The 19,148-nt window shown below is 44.7% G+C and overlaps 2 protein-coding genes across 2 annotated transcripts; one reads left to right on the top strand and one right to left on the bottom strand.

The window, feature by feature from the left end:
• The first annotated feature begins 5,872 nt into the window (after nucleotides 1–5,872).
• On the top strand, nucleotides 5,873–7,850 carry LOC119348758 (F-box protein At5g46170-like). The gene is made up of 2 exons (XM_037616746.1): nucleotides 5,873–6,276; nucleotides 6,444–7,850. The coding sequence occupies exon 2, from the start codon at nucleotides 6,611–6,613 to the stop codon at nucleotides 7,679–7,681; it is 1,071 nt and encodes a 356-aa protein (XP_037472643.1). The 5' UTR covers nucleotides 5,873–6,276; nucleotides 6,444–6,610; the 3' UTR covers nucleotides 7,682–7,850.
• Nucleotides 7,851–12,230: 4,380 nt separating this feature from the next.
• Nucleotides 12,231–18,847, bottom strand: LOC119348757 (endoplasmic reticulum-Golgi intermediate compartment protein 3-like). The gene is made up of 13 exons (XM_037616745.1): nucleotides 18,500–18,847; nucleotides 17,027–17,100; nucleotides 16,800–16,883; nucleotides 16,633–16,713; nucleotides 15,722–15,802; nucleotides 15,532–15,624; nucleotides 14,479–14,652; nucleotides 14,319–14,386; nucleotides 14,129–14,180; nucleotides 13,982–14,035; nucleotides 13,812–13,901; nucleotides 13,010–13,076; nucleotides 12,231–12,735 (listed from the first exon to the last, which is right to left on the bottom strand). The coding sequence occupies exons 1-13, from the start codon at nucleotides 18,639–18,641 to the stop codon at nucleotides 12,644–12,646; spliced, it is 1,152 nt and encodes a 383-aa protein (XP_037472642.1). The 5' UTR covers nucleotides 18,642–18,847; the 3' UTR covers nucleotides 12,231–12,643.
• Nucleotides 18,848–19,148: the final 301 nt, after the last annotated feature.

The raw sequence follows: 19,148 nt of genomic DNA, 5'->3' as shown, positions 1-19,148 counted from the left end.
CCCACCTCGCCATCCCACGTCCCCCTGTCATCCGCTCCAGTTCATGGTTTTTCTCGGCTCGATCGCCTCTTCTCAGCTCCAAACTGAGCCCTATGAACACTATATCGGCTCCAATAGATGCGACCGGAGCACTGTCCTCCACGGCCACGGGATTGGACTAGCGGCCGCCGTGGGTTCCCCGCTCAGGTGCTCACTACAGTGGGCGGAACAAACAGCCATGCCACCGTCTCCTTCCTATGGACACAACGGACTTGAACGATAGCCATGGCCGCCGTGCACCTGCCCCCGCAGTCTAAAGCTCCACCACCGTCGAGGACAGGAGTGGGCACGCCCGGTCCAACAACATCGCCTATTACGACAACGGCGGCCCTGCCGCAGGCTTGGATAACATAAACCTTGCCGATGATGAGGACGGTTCTGCCACATTGTACATTCCGATGAAAAGAATTTGCTGCATCCTATAAGGAGCTCGTTACTTTGGATATATTTTGGTGCGTTCCTGAATCTTGATTGACGCACTCTGTTACACTGGACCTTGTCTACATTTACAGCGTGTTACACTGAAATTCAATTGATGCTGCTAGATGTAATTATTTCTGAAAGTTTTGCCAGATTACATCGATCATGTCATTATTGGGTAGCAATTCAGTGCGCAGAGAATTAGAGTAGCCTGCCTTTTGCAGAGATTTTGATATGTTATACGATTGTTCCTGCAAAAAACATCAACTAAAAGTTATAGCTATCTTCAAGGCTAGAGCTGTTGTACAAGTTTCAGAATTTTTGAGCTGCTGGTTTGGAAGATATGTATTTTTTCAAATGGTATACTGTACATTGTAGCTAATACATTGGTCAAGAAAAGACATCAGATATATATATATATATATTTTAAAGGACAACTTCATATCATTCATTGAAATTCCGTTCGTTACAAATAATGGTCCTGATAATGTCAGGGGACCGATTATATCAGCAGGACGATTACAAGACCAATTTACATGATGAAAGTTACACGGAACAAATGCCACTGCTCTACATTTGATATCAAGAAATATGATGCCAGTTAGGATCCGTCTTGGTCTGCCCTCTTCACCTTGTTGATCAATGACAAGCAATCTGATGCCACTTCAATTTGTAAAAACCTTCTTGTGCTTTCACCTTGTTGGTCAGTGACAAACAATCTAATGGCAATTCAATTTTCTGAAAACCTTCTTGTGCTGCAAAGTTCAGAGCATGTCTTACAGCTAAAGCTTCATGTAGTTCCAGATTATCAGCATAGCCGCTGGTACAATATTTGCCATCAATTTGACATTCCTAATGTAATGTAAGTCTACAATATTTGCCATCAATTTGACATAGCCGCCACGCCAGACCGTCGCCGCCAAGATGCACCCCCCGAAGCCGCTCCGCCCGCGCCGGAGAGCGGCCGGGAGGGGAAGGGCCAGGAGGCTGCCGCCACCAGCAGCCCCAGGGCCAAGCCGGCCGCGGGCACCGGCGACGGCGGTGAGAAGGAAGAAGGAAGGGGGGAGCCTGGAGGGAGGAGGCCCGACGTGCGGCCGGTCGCCCGCGGGGGGGCGACGCGGTCGCGTATTTAATGCAAGGAATGTTCATGGAGCTCTCAAGGGAAGATGTTCCAGCTCAGTGTGGAATTCAGCTATTATGTTCTCGGTCAGCAGCCTCATAAGACTAAGCCCCAAAACTGGATTATGCCTCTGATGAATAATCAAAAAAGCGAACACCATACAAATATCACTCCATAACATTAGTAGTTCCGAAGCACAGTGCTCCAGAATAGAAAATATATGTGGAAAGGTTTAACAGCCTCTTTTAGCCACAATATATCATGCCCCTAAAATTCCAGTAGGTCACATATATTAAGTCAAATGTATCCCTAGTAATGACAATTTGACAAGTGACAAACAATAATACTTTTTGTTAAAAAAAAGACAAACACTAATACTTTGTGCTGACCGAGAGAATCTTAATCTTTGGTTTTTATTGCTACATAAAGGTTGATCTGCTAACATGTACCAATCCTCATAACTAAGATACTAAACAGTGTTTAAACAAAAGGTGTCAGAACTTACACGAGAACCAAATCTATACCCCTATATAGCGTGCGAATAACTTTGAAAGATGGTCGTTGGATGAAGCCAATCCGACGGTGCAGAGATGGCAAATCCGAGCACTAATGGCCGTTGGATATCATCTACATTCCACCAGATTCTGCCACATGTACAATCTAGAAGACTCCATGGTTGAACTTAAGCATAATGCACAAACCTTAAAACACAAGCACTTCTCCTTTGTTCTAGAATCTTCCGTATCATAATTGTCCAAACTTTTTTTTTCTAAATGAATTGCCATTATTTGTTTTTACTTTATGCTTTACAACGCACAATTTCATGAATCTTAAAATAGATTAATTATTTTTATTAAACTAATTGATTTTGTATGAGATGAACTATAAGAATTAAACGAACATCTACATCATGCATATATGACTCAAAGGTTACATGCTATAGTGTGGTATTTATTCATAATTTGGTTGCCAAATCTCATGTGTGCAATGCACGTGTACCTAACTAGTAGATTAAGAGCAGAAACCAAAAGCGATGAACAAGGGACCAGGGGGTCAGTGGCGAGCGGACGAGAAAAGGAGTTCGGAGCCGCACCTGTGTACTGTGGTCGGTGTACGCGCTCGCTTTATCCTCTGTCGGGCGAGGTGCCGGCGGCGGACGACGGAGGCGACTCCGACGGCATCGGCAGCGGCGGATGAGGGGAATGTGGTGGAGCCTACTTCCATAAAAATAATCCTATGCTCACTCCAATCGAGCCGAGCCGAGAGACGTTTCCTGGAGCTGAGAAGAGGCGATCGAGCCAAGAAAAACCACGAACGGGAGCAGAGGACAGGGGGACGTGGGATGGCGAGGTGGGACACGTGGCCGCATCTGGCATTGGGTATGCATGGAACGGGTTTTGCAGCCGGTCTCCACAGAATTTTTTTCGGAAATGTTAACGCCCACACGTGTGGTCGTTTGCACATCGCCCACACGCCTCCATCACCACTCATTTTGCTACGTATGAATAGATGACATCAGCAGAATTTTTTTTGGTTTTCGGCTTAAAAATGTTGTATCTCCTAAATAAAAAAGCGAACTAAAAATCCGTTTCACCATTAAATCCATCTCGACGATATCTTCAAAACTAGACCCCATGTTGATATGTTTCGACGAATTTTTTTTTTGCCAGAAGTTGCCACGATGTTTACACTGCAGTTGCCATAAGGCTTAAACTAAAGTTGCCATGTGGCAATTTTAGTTTGTAGATCATGACAATTTTAGTATTTTGATAATGGCAACTCCAGTACTTTGACCATGGAAATTATTTTTTGTATGAACCATGGTAATTTTACGTGCATGTATCATGGTAATTTTAATTTATGGTTCATGACAAGTCTAGTTTTTTAATTCCCTGTTTTATAAATGTCAAAATTTACTTTTAAATGTAGAAGAAAATAGCAGAAACATATCATGGCAACTTCAGTGTAAATATCACGGCAATTCATATGCAATAGACATGACAACTTTTAATCCAAAAAAAATTTCATCAAAACATATCAACATGGGATCTAGTTTCGAAGATCTCATCGCGAGGGATTTAATGATGAAAACGGATTTTCAATCGGATTTTTCGTTTAAGAGATAAAACATTTTAAAAACTGAAAATCCAAAAAAATTCTTGCATGCATGAATGCGATGACGTGACAATCTGTTTACATTAGAGACTTGTGGTGCGCCTCCCTTCCTGCCACACGTGTGGCAGTTAGCGCGACCCATTTTTTTCCCTACACCGTACGTCCGCGCCTAGTGTATTCCAGAAAATGCGGGGGCTCGTTGTCCAACCACTCTACCACGAGAATCCCAAGCTACATGTACCATCACATCTCTGCCAATTTGTCCGTGTCGCCCGCGTGATCGCTACTAGCTTTTGTCCGTGCCGACGCAACGTGACCTCCCGGTACACGACGCGCCTCACGACGAGCAGAGGGATAAAAAGAGAAATGTGCGCCTCACGACTAGATCTGCCGCACACCTCACTGGATTCGCAAGCACAAAAACGACGCCTTGGTCGTTTCCGCCGCTCCCTCCCTCCCTCCCTCCCTCCTCGTGTCGGCTTCGGGTCGTACGTGGTGGAATATATAGAAAAAATCCACCTCGCTGTCACAGGGCGAAAAGACAACGGTCGCGACGGCTCCTGCCCCTGCCCCTGCCCCGTCTCCCGGGCTGGAGTATGTTTTCCTTGTTTTTGACCGGCGTGGCTTGTCGCTGGCCCGTGTCTTTTTCCGTGCTAATATTCGTTGGGCCGTCGAGTTCACACTCATCCTCTGATCTCCAATTAGGAGGATTGGTTGTTGCGTTGTGGATGTGTTGTGGATGTGCTAATATTCGTTAAAGCAAGTCCAAGCGTTGTGGATGTGTTGGTCCTCGGCCCTATCTTTTTTTTTTTTGAGGGGAAGTCCTCGGCCCTATCCGGTCTATGTGGGTAGAGGAGATGCACGAGGACCGGAGGCCAGCTCAAAGTTTTTGTGTGTGACAGAGAGGCTGAACACGGTGACATTTATGCGCTAATATTGTCGGAGTAATTAGCAAACATGAATGAAGTTGTCCAAAAAGTTCGGTTCCTTTGTATGTCAAAGTTGAAAATCTGTTCGGTACATTTTTTAATATGAAAACTTCTGGGTTTTTTCTTTTTTGCAGGAACCGATCTATTCATCTTCAATCATGGCACTACATAAAACACTAAAAATAATAAAAATTACATCTAAATTCGTAGACCACCTAGCGACGACTACAAGCACTGAAACAGGCCGAAGACGCGTTGCCATCATTGCCCCTCCCCCACCGAAACCGAGCAAGTTGTAATAGACAATCAGAAAATCATCATGTTGAGGCCCCATAGAACCAGCGCAACAGAACAACAACAACCACCGTTAAAAAATAGTACTCCCTCCGTTCTAAAATAAGTGTCTCAACTTTGTACTAGCTCTAGTATAAGTTTGTACTAAGCTCAAGACACTTATTTTGGGACGGAGTGAGTAATAGATAGAAAGGATCCCACATGAAGACAGAAGAATGTAGACGAACCACGATCAGATCCGTACAAATCCACTAAGTACAAATCCGTCAGAGACACACCTTCGCACGCCTACCTACAATGCTAGAGACACCACCGGGCTAGGCGAGGAGAACCTTACTTCATCTTCAGGGAGCCGCCGCCATCTCGTTTTTTCTGAGTATGACAGAAACCCTAATAAAACTCAAAGGAACATCTAAAAACAGAGCCCTCCCACCAGCAAGGGTCAGGATCCACCACGCCATCACGATTCTAAGTCCACCGGAGACGAGGCAGACCGGCGGCGATACATACGGAAGGCAAAGAAACCCTACGCTTCTTAAGAAGGAGGGGGCTAAAGTATTTGTGTTCATGGTTCGGTACACGATGATGCGCAAGTGATACAACGACGGTTCAAATTAGTTTGAGAGGTGAGAATGCGGTAACAATTTATCGGCTCGACCCTTCGAAGGTGATCATAGAGATAGGATGCGTGCCCGATTCATAGGTACGAATGCTTATTTGTTCAAATTGGGCGCCTCCGTTTATATTTTGTCTGATGAAAAAATTGACAGTGCTTTGTCGCACCACACACCACCCTCCCCGGCTGACGTGGACCTGGAGCAACGGCTCCCCCGCCGTTACCCATCAACCAACGGCGCGCCACCGCCGCTTGGCTTAACTGCGGGGAGCCGTTACCTGTTGACGGCGCCACCGCCCCCGTCCTCCGGGCCGATATTAAAAGCCGCCCACCGTCGAGTGGTGCCGGAGAGCAGAGCAGAAGCACTCTCGTTGTTCCTCTGCGACCGCACGGGCTAGAGAAAAACAACTGCCGCCGGGAGGAGCGGAGAAAAATATCCCCAATCCCTCGCCTCCGATAAACCCTAGCCAGCACCCTCGCCGGATTGCCGCCGGGAGCCCGCCGAATCGGAGCTCGCGGAGTGCGTTGCATCTGCTCGCCGGAGCAGCCGCGCCGCGGTCGGTCGGTCGGTCGGGCGGGGAATTGCGGCGAGTTTTCGGGCGGTTCCCTGGCCTCCCAGGCGCTCGCCGGCGTCGGATCCGGCGGAGAGCGCGGGTTCTGGGCGGGTCTCGGTCCGATTTGCTCGCCTGGGTTAGTTGTTCGTCCGCGCGCGGCTGCGGCGGTGGTGGCGACCGGCGGCTGAGGTATGTAAAAGATTGGTGGATTCCACTCGCCCGGTTCTTCATTTGAGGTCCCCTTCGATTGTTGATGGTGATTTTGCTGCATGTTGCTTCAATCCCTTGACATTTCATCCATGTCTCTGATGTTTCCCGTCCGTGCTCTGAGCTGTTCCTCTTCTCCTTCCCTTCAGGCGGTCGCGTCGCGTCGATTTGGCGGGCGGTTGCTGCCATTGCGCGAGCCATCCGAAGAGCCAAGGTCGAGCAGCCTGTTCTTGCCCATTCCCGGCAATCTTGGTGCCGTTTGTTCCGCGGGGTGGGTGGGCGGGCGGCGCAGAAGGCGTGACCTTCCGGCGGCGCGATGCTTCCCAAGGCCCGAATCCACGCGGACCCGGCGCTCGAGCTCGAGCTCGACCTGTTCGACTGCCTGCCGGACTCGCTCGTCCTGCTCATCCTCAACAAGGTGGAGGACGTGCGTTCCCTCGGCCGTTGCTCCGCCGCGTCCAAGCGGTTCAACGGGCTCGTGCCCCACGTCCACGACGTCTGCGTCAAGATCGACCGCGTCGTGGCGGTCGACGGCGACGGCGAGGACGCCCTCAACCTGACCTCGCCCAAGCCCCGGAACATCCTCTCCCACTTCCTCAAGCTGATGCTCTTCACGATCATCAAGCCCTTCCACAACGCGCGCGGCCCCAACGGCGCCGGGCGGCCGCTCTTCCCGCAGCTCGCGCACCACTCGCCGGCGCAGGTGCTCCGGAGCTTCACGCACGTTCGGAACCTTCACATCGAGCTCCCTTCCGGGGATGTCGGGACCGAGGACGGGGTGCTCCTGAAATGGCGGGCAGAGTACGGGAGCACGCTTCAGAACTGCGTGATCCTCGGGGGCACCAGGGTTGACCGCAAGCCTGTTGGCGCAGAGCACGAGCCGTCTTCGGAGGACAATGGGAGCATGCCGGAGTCTTTCTATACCAATGGCGGGCTCAAGCTCCGCGTCGTGTGGACAATCAGCTCCCTCATCGCAGCATCGACGAGGCATTATCTTCTCCGGTCGATCATCAAGGAGCACGCCACACTTGTGAGCTTGGTGCTGACCGATGCCGATGGTCAGGGCACGCTGACCATGGGAGCAGAGCAGCTGAAGGAGTTCAGAGAGAACCAACTGTCGGCCTCAGCATGCTCCAACAGGACCCAGGTCCCGGCCTGCAACATGAAGCTGAAATACGCGCCATATCTCGAGCTGCCCGGAGGAATCGCGTTGCAGGGTGCTACACTGGTTGCTATCAAGCCCTCCACCGAGGGAAGCAATGGCGGCCATGTCAGCCGCAAGGAAACGGACGCGTTCATCTCTGGAGCATTTGATGGGCCATTCAAATTCGCTGCCAAGGCGCTGATGAAGAGGCGCACATACCTTCTGGAGATGAATGGCTTCTAGGAGTTCTTCCGGGGTATCTGCTTGCTGGTGCAAGAAGGGTCGTTTGGCTGCTTTAACTTTTGGTCTGTGTAATAGTCTGTGCTTGTTGTCTGGTGTGTTAGCTCTTTGTACAGTGGTGACATCTGGTTAGCTATATGAAAAACATATCAAATCAGTACATTTTCTCATTGCTCCCCTTCTCTGACGACACTCTGATGTGATCTAACCCTCATACAAGCTGCTTTTTTTTTTGTTAATGCAAGGCTGATTTTTCACTCCCACAAAAGGATTCTGCCAGTTGAGATATCTGAAGAGGCAATGTGCATTTTGACATTCTCTGCCTCTACTTTTTTTTAGCCAAACTACATCAAGTAAGACCTGTCCGACTGAGAAACCACATGCAGTGTTGGTTTCCTCTTTCCAGTGGCATGGCCCTTATGCTTATCCATTGTGACTAGGTGGGAGCTTCAGATTGTTTGAGCTGCATGTGTAAAAACAAATCTTCACAGCTCTTCTCTTATGCTTCCAGGAAATCTGGTCCAAACTTCACAGCAGTTTCATAGAAGGAAGCATACACGAGGCAGCATTAAAAGACCAGCCAGATTCTTCTTCCAGGTAGTACATTTTATCCATCTAAGATTAAGAAATGAAAAGGACTAATCTGATGCTGACTGGCAAATTCGTGCAGCGGAAAAGCTGCCACCTGATTTGGTTTGCGTATTTATTTTGGAACTTTAGTTACGGTTGCCAGGATGCTTTCCTGAAGTTGATTTTGCTAATAAGTTGGTATGCTACTACTTGTCTACTCTTATCTCCTTTGGGTTGCATGGATATGGCTCTATTCATCTCCATCTACCTTATGGAGTACCGTTGGTAAAAACAATTGCAATTTCAGATTAGTTATCATTGGTCGATTATGCTTGGCCATGCCATTGATGACAAGATGCAGACTTAACCCATCCCATTTGATTCGGATCACGATCCAGTTAGTAAGAACACATCAATCATTATCATCTAAAAAAGGTAAGAGCGCATAAATAATTTGGCAGTGGAATATCTTACAAGAGTGCTTTAGAAGACGTGAACGTGCTGTATCCATTCTTATGAGGTTACAACTTTGTGAATAGTTGAGGCCTTCGGATCTTTAGTGGGGCCATTTGTAAGGCTGGCCCAAAAATGATTCCCTACATGTATAGCGTTTGGATTCAGCTGGCATGTGTTCTTCCCCTAAAAATAATAAGCTGGCATGTGTACTTGTGAATAAACTGATCGTGACTTTGGAGAATCTTTGGATGATGTACTACATGTCTCAAGTGTGTATGTTTTTTGGGGGAAATAAGTTGGATTATATGTTTTCAGCCACTTAACTGTTGCACAGCTACGTTCAGTTTGGCATTATTTTTTGTTTGTTTGGTGGGCTATTTGTTTAAAAATTTAAATGCACGAGTGATCTTATGATTCACAAAATGTGATTTGGTTTTTGTAGCTCCATGGCAAAGTTTGCATCCTTCTTTGAGAAGGATCTGTTTTCTCGGCAGTTCCTTGCGGAAAGATCGATAAGAAACAACTAGGAACACCTTTTTTTTCTCTCCCTTGGATAAGACCCTGAATTTCAGTGTTATTTGAACAGTTACGTTTATTGCCACACTAATCAAATTATCTATACCTAGTTTGAGAAGTTACATCTGCTGCCATAGTAAGCGAGATAATGCGAGAAGACCTGTCCGGCTGAGAGACCACATGTAGTGTTGGTTTCCTCTTTCTAATGACATTGCTTGCCCTTTGTATGGGAGCTTCAGATTCAGATTCAGATTCAATCACTGGTTTGAGCTTGTGTCTGTACCACACTGCAGGGGTAAAAATAATTTTGTCACAACTTCTGGTGTGCTTTCAGGAAATCTGGTCCAAACTTCACAGCAGTTTCATAGAAGGAAGCATGCACGAGGCAGCATTAAAAGAGACCAGACAGATTCTTCTTCCAGGTAGATGTTATCCATTTGGGACTAAAAAATGAAAAGTACTAATCTGATGCTGATTTTGATCTGCGTATTTATTTTGATACTGTAGTTACGGTTGCCAGGATGCTTTCCTGAAGTTGACTTTCCTAATTTGTTACTCCCTCCGTCCCATAATGTAGGACGTTTTTTGGCACTACACTGGTGTCAAAAAACGTCCTATATTATGGGACAGAGGGAGTAGTTTATTACTAGTCGCCTACTCTTATCTCCTTGGGTTTTATGGATATAGTTCTATCAAGTTCATCTAGCTTATGGAGTACATTGGTAAAAACAATTGCATTGCCAGATTAGTTATCATTGGTCAATTATCCTTGGCCATGCCATTAATGCCAAGATGCAGACTCACAACCCATCCTGTTTGACTTGGATCATGATCCAGTTATTATATAAAAAAAGTAAGAACACATAAATAATTTGGCAGTGGAATATCTTACAAGAATGCTTCAGAAGATGTGAACGTGCTGTATCCATTCTTATGTGGTTACAGCGATAATTTGCTCATTGTTTTTGTGAATAATTGAGGCCTTGGGATCTTTAGTGGGGTCATTTGTAAGGCTGGCACAAGAATGATTTCCTACATATATAGTAGCATTTGGATTCAGCTGGCATGTGTACTTACCCTAAAAATAATAAGCTGGCATGTGTACTTGTGAATAAGCTAAACCGATCATGACTTAGGAGAATCTTTGGATAATGTAGATCAGTACATGCCTGCCATCTCAACAACAACAACAACAAAGCCTTTAGTCCCAAACAAGTTGGGGTAGGCTAGAGGTGAAACCCATAAGATCTCGCAACCAACTCATGGCTCTGGCACATGGATAGCAAGCTTCCACGCACCCCTGTCCATAGCTAGCTCTTTGTCGATACTCCAATCCTTCAGGTCTCTCTTAACGGACTCCTCCCATGTCAAAATCGGTCGACCCCGCCCTCTCTTGAGCCTGCCATCTCAAGTGTGTATTTTTTTTTTTGGAAATAGGTTAGATTATACACTTTCAGCCACCTAATTGTTTCTCAGTTAAGTTCAAGTTGCACCTATTTTGTTTGCTTGGTGGCCTATTCTTTTAATTAAATTAAATGCACATCCAACGTATGATTGATCTTATTATGATTCATAAATGTGATAGAGTTTCTGTAGCTCCATGGTAAAGGTTGCATCTTTCTTTGAGAAGGATTTGTTTTTCTTTTGGCAGCTCCTTGTGAAAAGATCGATAGGAAACTAGGAACACCTTTGTTTTTTCTCTCTCTGTTTGAGAAGACCATGAATTTCAGTGTTATTTGAACAGTTACCTCTACTGCCAAACTAATCAAACTATCTATACCTAGTTTGAGCCATTGCCATAATAAGCGAGATGGTGTGAGAAGAACTGTTTTTAACTATATTTAGAACATTGGATTAACAACAGTATGAGGTAGTTACTGTTGATATGATTCTCCTGGTAGTGTGATCTGATCAGATCAGATCAGATCGTGTGTATTACTATGTGTAATCTGAAAGCTGAGTGGATAAGATGGAGCTATGCGCACCTGGTTGTCAGACTGGCACATCCTGCGTTGATCTGATCCCGGTGCAAGTGGCGAATCTTTTATCCACAGGGGAGGCTTATCAGATCTGTTCCAATTCTGAATATAGAAAATCGATGTGTTAAGAGGCGTTATATGAGAGGAGAGCAAAGCCAGCTTAGAGAAGGAACTATATACAGAGGGTTCATTGCTGGCTTGACAAGAAACCTCTAGCCTCTAAGAGAGAATAATGCGTGTTTTGTTTTGTGATGGCCATTTCTTCAGCAAAGTCAATTTAGATACATCCTTAGAATGAAGGTTTGAGAGCAGACTAAAAGAAGTGATTCTAGGCTGACAAGAGCCAAATTTCCTGATGGACAATTTAGATACAGCCTTGAAAGAAGTAATTCTAGGCTGGCAAAGAGCCAATTTTCCTGATGGACGGTTTTTGCTTTTTCTTTTTTTCTGGAAAACAAAAATACTACCATAGGCGCAGGACATTCTAAAGCAGTTTCTTGGTCAGAGCTTCATGGATCAACATAACCTTTTCTGTATCGGGAGTGTCCAAAAGCTACAGTTTTGTTGCGCATTCTTTTGGATGAGGATCTTCTCTCTCTTACCTGCCAGCAACATACAGAGTGGTATTCCCCGCCTTCCCGTTCCTGGAACCTCACCTTGAATTATAATGGCAATCAAATATTAACGGAAATCCTTTTAGTAACAGTCATACATTTATTTCCAAGTGACAATCATACATCCCTCCGACAACAATTACTCTGGATCGAAGGGAGTGCCAGCATTATATTACTGTGCTGTGATACCTGGCACATGTGTGTCAGTTTGCAAAAATACTGTGATATCTGGCTCTAGATCGAACGGCATCAACTGTGTTCGGCAAAATTGCAAAAACGGTTTGGAATTGACACTTACAAATTTCGATTTATGTAACCAGTTCTATGTGAGGCAATATTGTCTGCATAAAATTTGTTGGCCAAATCTTAGTACTATATCATGTCCTAAAAGACTAGCATTTTGAATCAAAGGAAAATGGATTACAAATATAATTTCGTAAGAGCTCAAGTCAACTAGTATATATCTCTGCCAAAACGCTAAAGTGCAAAATAAAACAAAATCAACACAACCCACAGTAACGAAGATGTGACACACAATGAGTGAAGCGATTGACGAGAACATTCTGTGATGCACCAACAACTTCCAAGTACAGTAAGCATTGCGCCAGTTCAGGCCAGTCAACTAGAGTCTCTATCAATGGACATGAAAGCACTTGCCCCCAAGACCCAGCCTATTCTGTCTTTCCTTTTTTACAAGTTTTCATCAACTAATGTGCAGTATCATCACTTTCGATTGCCTTGTAACCCTTTGGGGTCTTGTCGTCTTTTGGCGCGCATATGCCGGATCCACCTCCTTACAAGCCACAGAACTTGGAAAATATTGGGTGGTTTCATCTGTACTTGCCTATCTCCATTTTCTTCTTAAGTGCCTTCTGTCCATGGTATATGAACGAGTCGATGATGCCAGCGACGGTGAAGATCCCTGAGGATCATGCAGAAAACAGATCAATAAGGCGCACTACGTGGAGACCTCGACTAAAAACTCAACACAGTTTTATACAGAACGCAACAGAATACAAATATAAGGACACTTTCTGTACTAAACAGTTTTATACAGAACGCAACATAATACAAATACAAGGACACTTTCTGTACTAAAAAGTGACTCAAAGAGATGACAACCTTTAACATGATATGATATGATATGATAAAATAAGGTAGTTTGTGCATGCATAAACTAGAGGCAGTGTTCATACCTCCAACTATAGCACACAGGTTTGTCAGGTAGTGGAGGAAGGATCTATTTTCCTCTGTGAATATCACCTGCACAAGACATTAGCCATACAGCTGGAGTCAAAAACTCAATCATAGTTGCTCAGAGACATGAAGAGCTCAATAGAGTAGCTTTCAATCTTGTGCACGCAACAAATGGCTAAACTAAACAAAACGTATACAAACTACAAAGAGTTAACTTGACAAAATCACGGTTTTGTACTAAGTATCCATGCTAATTGTGGATTTACTCCACTCATATGTACACAACCACAGGCACAAACGTATCTCGGTATGTTATTTTACTCTCAGCGCTCACGAGATGGAGGCATTGCTCCTTCCAACTACAGATCAATCATACTATCTTCATATACTTACCGAATCTAAAGGTTATTTCATCAAGTCCAGTTTCATCCTGCAACTCTCTCTATGGGCATGCAATAACAGCATAATAATGGGTAGTAATAGAGATGCGCATTAGGCTTGACCCCAACAAAATTTTGGGAGGGGCATGAATGCCATGTTCATTCTAAAATAAATAAAGGGATATGATTTAGGTTTTTAGTCCTCAAGTGCGTGTGTGGTGCGCGCACGCGTGCGTTTTAAAAATAACATAAACAGATGGTGCCATTTGCACAAGTTGCATGTGCAGTGAGAACACATGCAGCCACATACAGCAAAATTAGCGGACAGGCTGAGAAGCCAAGATAGAAACTCCGTAGGTGAGAACCGTCACATATTTCTGCGAAAATTCATATGTGCATCTTTGACATCATCATTATTTACCTTTATAGGTGAGAAGTCATAGAAAAAAAATACCCCAGGTTGGGGTCTCGGTTGAACATTTCCATCTCTAAAGTGCTCCGTTACTGAGAACTGTGAATGAAAGTAACAGTTATCATCAAGGTTGTTAACAGAAAGGTTGAGCATGTAATCATTCAATGAACTCTACTAACTTGGTTTGAATCGATCTTGCGCCCTCTTATATCATTATAAATTGTAGGGACGACCTGGAAAGGAATACCCATTAAATCTTAGATGCATAAACCAAGGGCACAAGCAAGTGACAGAACTGCAACAAACATGAGTGCAGCAATACCCACTTTTATGAAGTATTGGTATGTCCCATCTGATGCGGGTTGTGTCCACTGAGCACTGTGTTCATGAAACTGGTTAGTACTTGAGGGCAGAATAAAGAAAAAATATGAAATATTTAAATTTACTTAGGGGAACATGAATGCTCCATATTATTGTGTTCATTGCATGCTGAATGTGCTGGAGGTGTAGACTTACCCATCAAGCGGGTTGACAGCACCAGGGAATTCTGTCCCGAAGGACAGTTTGTTTATTTTGTGAGTAATCTGGTAAAATTACACACAGCATATTAGAGAACACTGAAGGCAAACATTTCAATAAACCAAGGAAGAAAGAAAAAATTATGTAGCCTACTTACATTGAAACCTCCTTCAGCAGTCAGCTCAGGCACATCTACATTTGATTCATAATATCCTTTGCCTGGTGCAAAGTGGAAATTTCCAGCAACTTTACTAACATCTAGAAAGCCATGGACACTACAGCCTTCACCATGTTGGGTTTTAACTCTTTCAACGAAGTCCTCTCTAGCGCACTGCAATAGTCATCATAGACTGTATTAAATCTTAGCCGTTCTTTTCTTGAAGAAACAAATCTTAGCAGTTGCAAACAGCAGGCATGCAGAAAGAGAAAGCGCATAAAAAAGTTCTGTTGGACATTATAGGATCCAAGGCATACATTATACAACTCTAGGGGCATGTTGCACCTGCAAGCTTATTGCTTGCAGCATCATGTATTGTCAACATTAGGTCTAACAGAATCAGCCGTCGAATAGTAGAGCATGCCTCAATTTTATCTTCAAAAAGAACCTTGGTGTGTAATTTCCCTTCAACAGTAATCGTTCACTATTATAAGATTTCTGGATATTTTAATATGGACTACATACAGACTGAAATGAGTTACCAAACATCATGTATTGTCAACATTAGGTCTAACAGAATCAGCCGTCGAATAGTAGAGCAAGTCTCAATTTTATATTCAAAAAGAACCTACAGTGTGTAATTTCCCTTCAACAGTACCCCTCCGTTCACTATTATAAGATTTCTGGATATTTTAATATGGACTACATACAGACTGAAATGGGTTACCAAACACATTAAAACGTGTCTAACTGGCCACTAGTATGTAAATTAACGCCTGAAAAAGAACAGAGAAGGATGATGGCTAGTTACGAGCCTACGATACAGAAGGGACGGTATCATGTGCAAAGTTGCACATGATGCAGCAGAGTGCACGGCATGCAAATATTTCAGGGATGGGCCATCTCTGTCATTCAAGAGAGCACAGAAAGGTATCCACAATCTTCAACATAGTACCATACAATGGATTTCTTTTTAATCCTAAACAAAAACTCAAAACAAAGTTTTTTCTGGATATATCCAGGCAAAAAAACATGCCAAAATAATTCATATACCTGGTCGATTAGGTCAGGGTTTGTAAGAGCCCACCCTTTCTTCTTGTAGGCCTCCCTAACTTCTTCACATGAATTACAGCATTGTTCATCTGACTGGGCTCCAAAAAATCACAAGCAGTGCAAAGTTAAAAAGGTAAAACAGGTAACAGAAAATGAGATTAAAACAGGGAAAACACAAAAGTGTGCGCACCTCCTCTGCACCATAACAGGTGCCACAATATTCCTCGCCTTTGCCAAGCCTTCCACCATGTTTTTGCAATGGTTTCTCGATCTGTAAAAAGGATCAATCAAGCATATGCATCAAATGACAAAGTAGAATATAGCGATATGATTAGAGGTTACTTGCTGAGATAAGTAAGAAAAAATGGTTAAGACTAGGTTAGCCTTATAATTTCGACGAGCTACAGTTTCATCGTAGATAACAATTTTTCGATCTGAACATAAGACCCTCACGCGGAGAGGAAGAAGAAGGGCATAAACCTAGGCTATGAAACCATGTTAGCAAATATGCAACTTGTTTTCCCCGGAGGCCAAGGGCCAGCATAAATACACAAAGTACAGGTGGAAACATATAGAAAACCCTTTATAACAATGACAAATATCACAAGCCTAAATAGGAAACTAATATAGATATTAGGATTTTGTGTCGAGGTATCTATAGTAGAAAAAGTATTTCTATGTCAACATATTATTGAGTACCAATTACTCAGTGTTAACTCCTTAAGAAACCCACATGCCAGCAGAGAACTACACAGATGCACAGTATACGCACATGTGCAAGATATAGGAGCCAGAATGGCTCTCAAATTTCAGTCCCCTGTTTGTAAATATGTACACTCTATTCACACTAAATCCTTACCAAATAATAACAATATGTATTTATTTCTGGTTGTTCCACTCCCCCAAAAAGGTGATTAACATAGAAAGTAAGGAAGAGGTTTTTTTTTTTTTACTCAAGTACGTATACTTCAACCACAGTTTCTACAGTTATCTATGGAAACATGTTCCTCAACTTCAAAACACCCATACTAAATTGAGCACCTATTCAAGACCAAGAATTTTTAATGAGCTCAACATACTAAGTGAAACTGAGACACCAACCTTTGTTCCACCAATGCCCTCTTTTCTTGATTCAATGACATTACCATGTGAGTCCAATCTCTTTTTTTCAATGTCATGCCTCTACAACAAAAAATGGAAAGAATAAGATGACGGATCAGCAGATAAAGCAAGAATTAGCAAAAAAAGGAGATGACTGAAGTCCGTACAATGTCCTGGTGCTGCTCGCCACTAATATCCCTTGTATCAACACTGAGAAGGGTGCAAGGAATACTCGGGAAAGTAATATCAAACTGCAAAATAGATTTAGTATTACAAGGCATATGAACACCATGTTGCCAAAATATTATACGGAAGTATGCCTTTTAGAGAAACAATTGAATTACGGCAGAAAAAAAACTGAATCAAGTCTAATCGATACAAGGCAAATACTAACATTTACTCTTAGCCTTTCTCCTCTTGACGTGTCTACCACCAACTTAGTCTCGGTTGCTGAATAATAATACGACCCTGCAAAAATAGCAGACACATAAATAGTGGCTATTAGAATCATTTTCGGACTTCATTTATTTGAGATAGACTAGCATATGTAGCATTAATGGAAACGTCTAGGGATATAAAGGGTCACGATATTGAAATAAAAGGGGGGGAAAAAGATAAGACCAAATGCACAACAGATTTCATGACTAGACACTGGACAAAAACGCACAATCAAACTTGGCCAACAGAGCAAACCACAACATATTCCAACTGCAAATTTCTGGCAGAACATTGGCACTGACCTCAACGCTTAAACTTTAGTACTTTATAAACTGCAAACCCATTCTGGTCAAAATATGTTGACTAATAAGAAATATAACCTTTTTACCAGCAGACATTCCAAAGAACATATTGATGGCACAGGCGTGCTAACCCAAATGACAACCTACTCCTTCCGTTCCGATTTTATATGTTTTCCAAAACTACCCTTCCTAACTCGTGGCGCCATTTTCCCGCGGTTCCTAGGAGTACTTTCCCATGGTTCCTAGGTATATTTTCCAAAACTACCCTTCCTAACTCGTGACGCCATTCTCCCGCGGTTCCTAGGTGTATTTTCCCACGGTTCCTAGGTATATTTTCCAAAACTACCCTTCCTAACTCGTGGCGCCATTTAATTGAGTATCCTGCAAAATTACCCCTCACGCGCAGTTATTACCCGTTCGTAGCGCGACCTCAATTACACCATTGTCACGCGCCGATCCATTCATCGAGCGTCAAGAGAGGGTAAAATTGCCCACCAAACCACACACGGCCACCCTGCCTTGGTATGCACCAAAGTATGTAAACACCATCGACTCAGGAACAGGGGGAGTATTTCTGAACACATGATCTGAACAACAGGCAAGAACACAGCAGCAAAGGTATGACCTTTCATGAGCACTTGTATACACATGAAAAAACTGAACCTTGTCCCCCACCAAACTGGCAAACAGAACGGACTAAAACGGAAAGTTTCTCAGGAATCTTCCAACAGCTCAAGCATTGCAATCTGCGGCAATGCCCAGCGCAGCACAGGTAGACATGTCCACCAAAAAGTGGAAGCTTTTCCTTCCCCGGACGGCAAAGACATTGCTTGGTCAGATAGACCACATCTGTCGAACCCAAAAGAAATGTTACCGCCGACAAACCCAAAAGCATCTCGAAAATCTTGCACAGCATTCAATTTGAAGCAAGGGTAACTACGGGAGCACACCAAATCCGCGTCACTGAAATCAAGCCTAGCCCCAATCCGAGCTGAACAGCCTGTTAATTCCTAGAGACATCTAGCAAGTAGTATAATCGGACGTCTTTTCGTGGGCCGTGGACCTTGAATTCCGCATCGCGGCGACGCCATTGCGGGCTGAAGAGGAGGAGGATAGGCGGCGCTTACTGGTCTCGGAGACAAAGAGGAGCAGCATGACGAGGGCGGAGATGAGCGTGACGACGCCGCCGGAGAGCGTGCGCTTGTAGAAGTCCTCGTTGACCTTGGGGTAGGCGTCGAGCCCCTTGAGCTTGTGCAGGAGGCCCTCCATCTCTCTTCTCCTCCGCCGCCGCCGCCGCGGAGACCGCCGGTGGGCAGCAGCTCGCGAGCCCTAATCCTCCCGATCCGTGAGCGGCTGGGGCGCGCGCGCGCGTGCGATAGGGTTTGACCGGCGCGAGATTCCGCCGGGTTCGGGTCGGGATTACGAGCGAGCCGAGGCCTCGGGGGGTAGGGGTGGGGGGAAGAAGAGTCGGAGATGATTACGAGGTGGTGGGGGGACGGAGGATGATGGCGTGGACGGGCGCACGCGGTAATGGCGCACGCGCTCCACGTGGCGCGGCGCCGTTGGCCCGCGGTGTCGGAAATGCGTTGGACTCCGCCGACGTGGCCGGTCCGGTTCGGTTCGGGTGGGAAGCCGCCCGCCCACGGGATCTACGACGCGCGGGACCAGCCGCGAACGCGTATCCGACTCCGGGTTACCTACGCAATTGTTGTTTTTCCTAGTAGTAGTAGTACCAGTAGGATTATTATTTCAACATTAGATTAGAATCAACTTGTG

Source organism: Triticum dicoccoides, chromosome 1B, assembly GCF_002162155.2.
Source record: "Triticum dicoccoides isolate Atlit2015 ecotype Zavitan chromosome 1B, WEW_v2.0, whole genome shotgun sequence".
Lineage (NCBI taxonomy): Eukaryota > Viridiplantae > Streptophyta > Magnoliopsida > Poales > Poaceae > Triticum > Triticum dicoccoides.
Note: the sequence above shows the minus strand (reverse complement) of the source record. Positions and strands in the feature narration are given on the sequence as shown.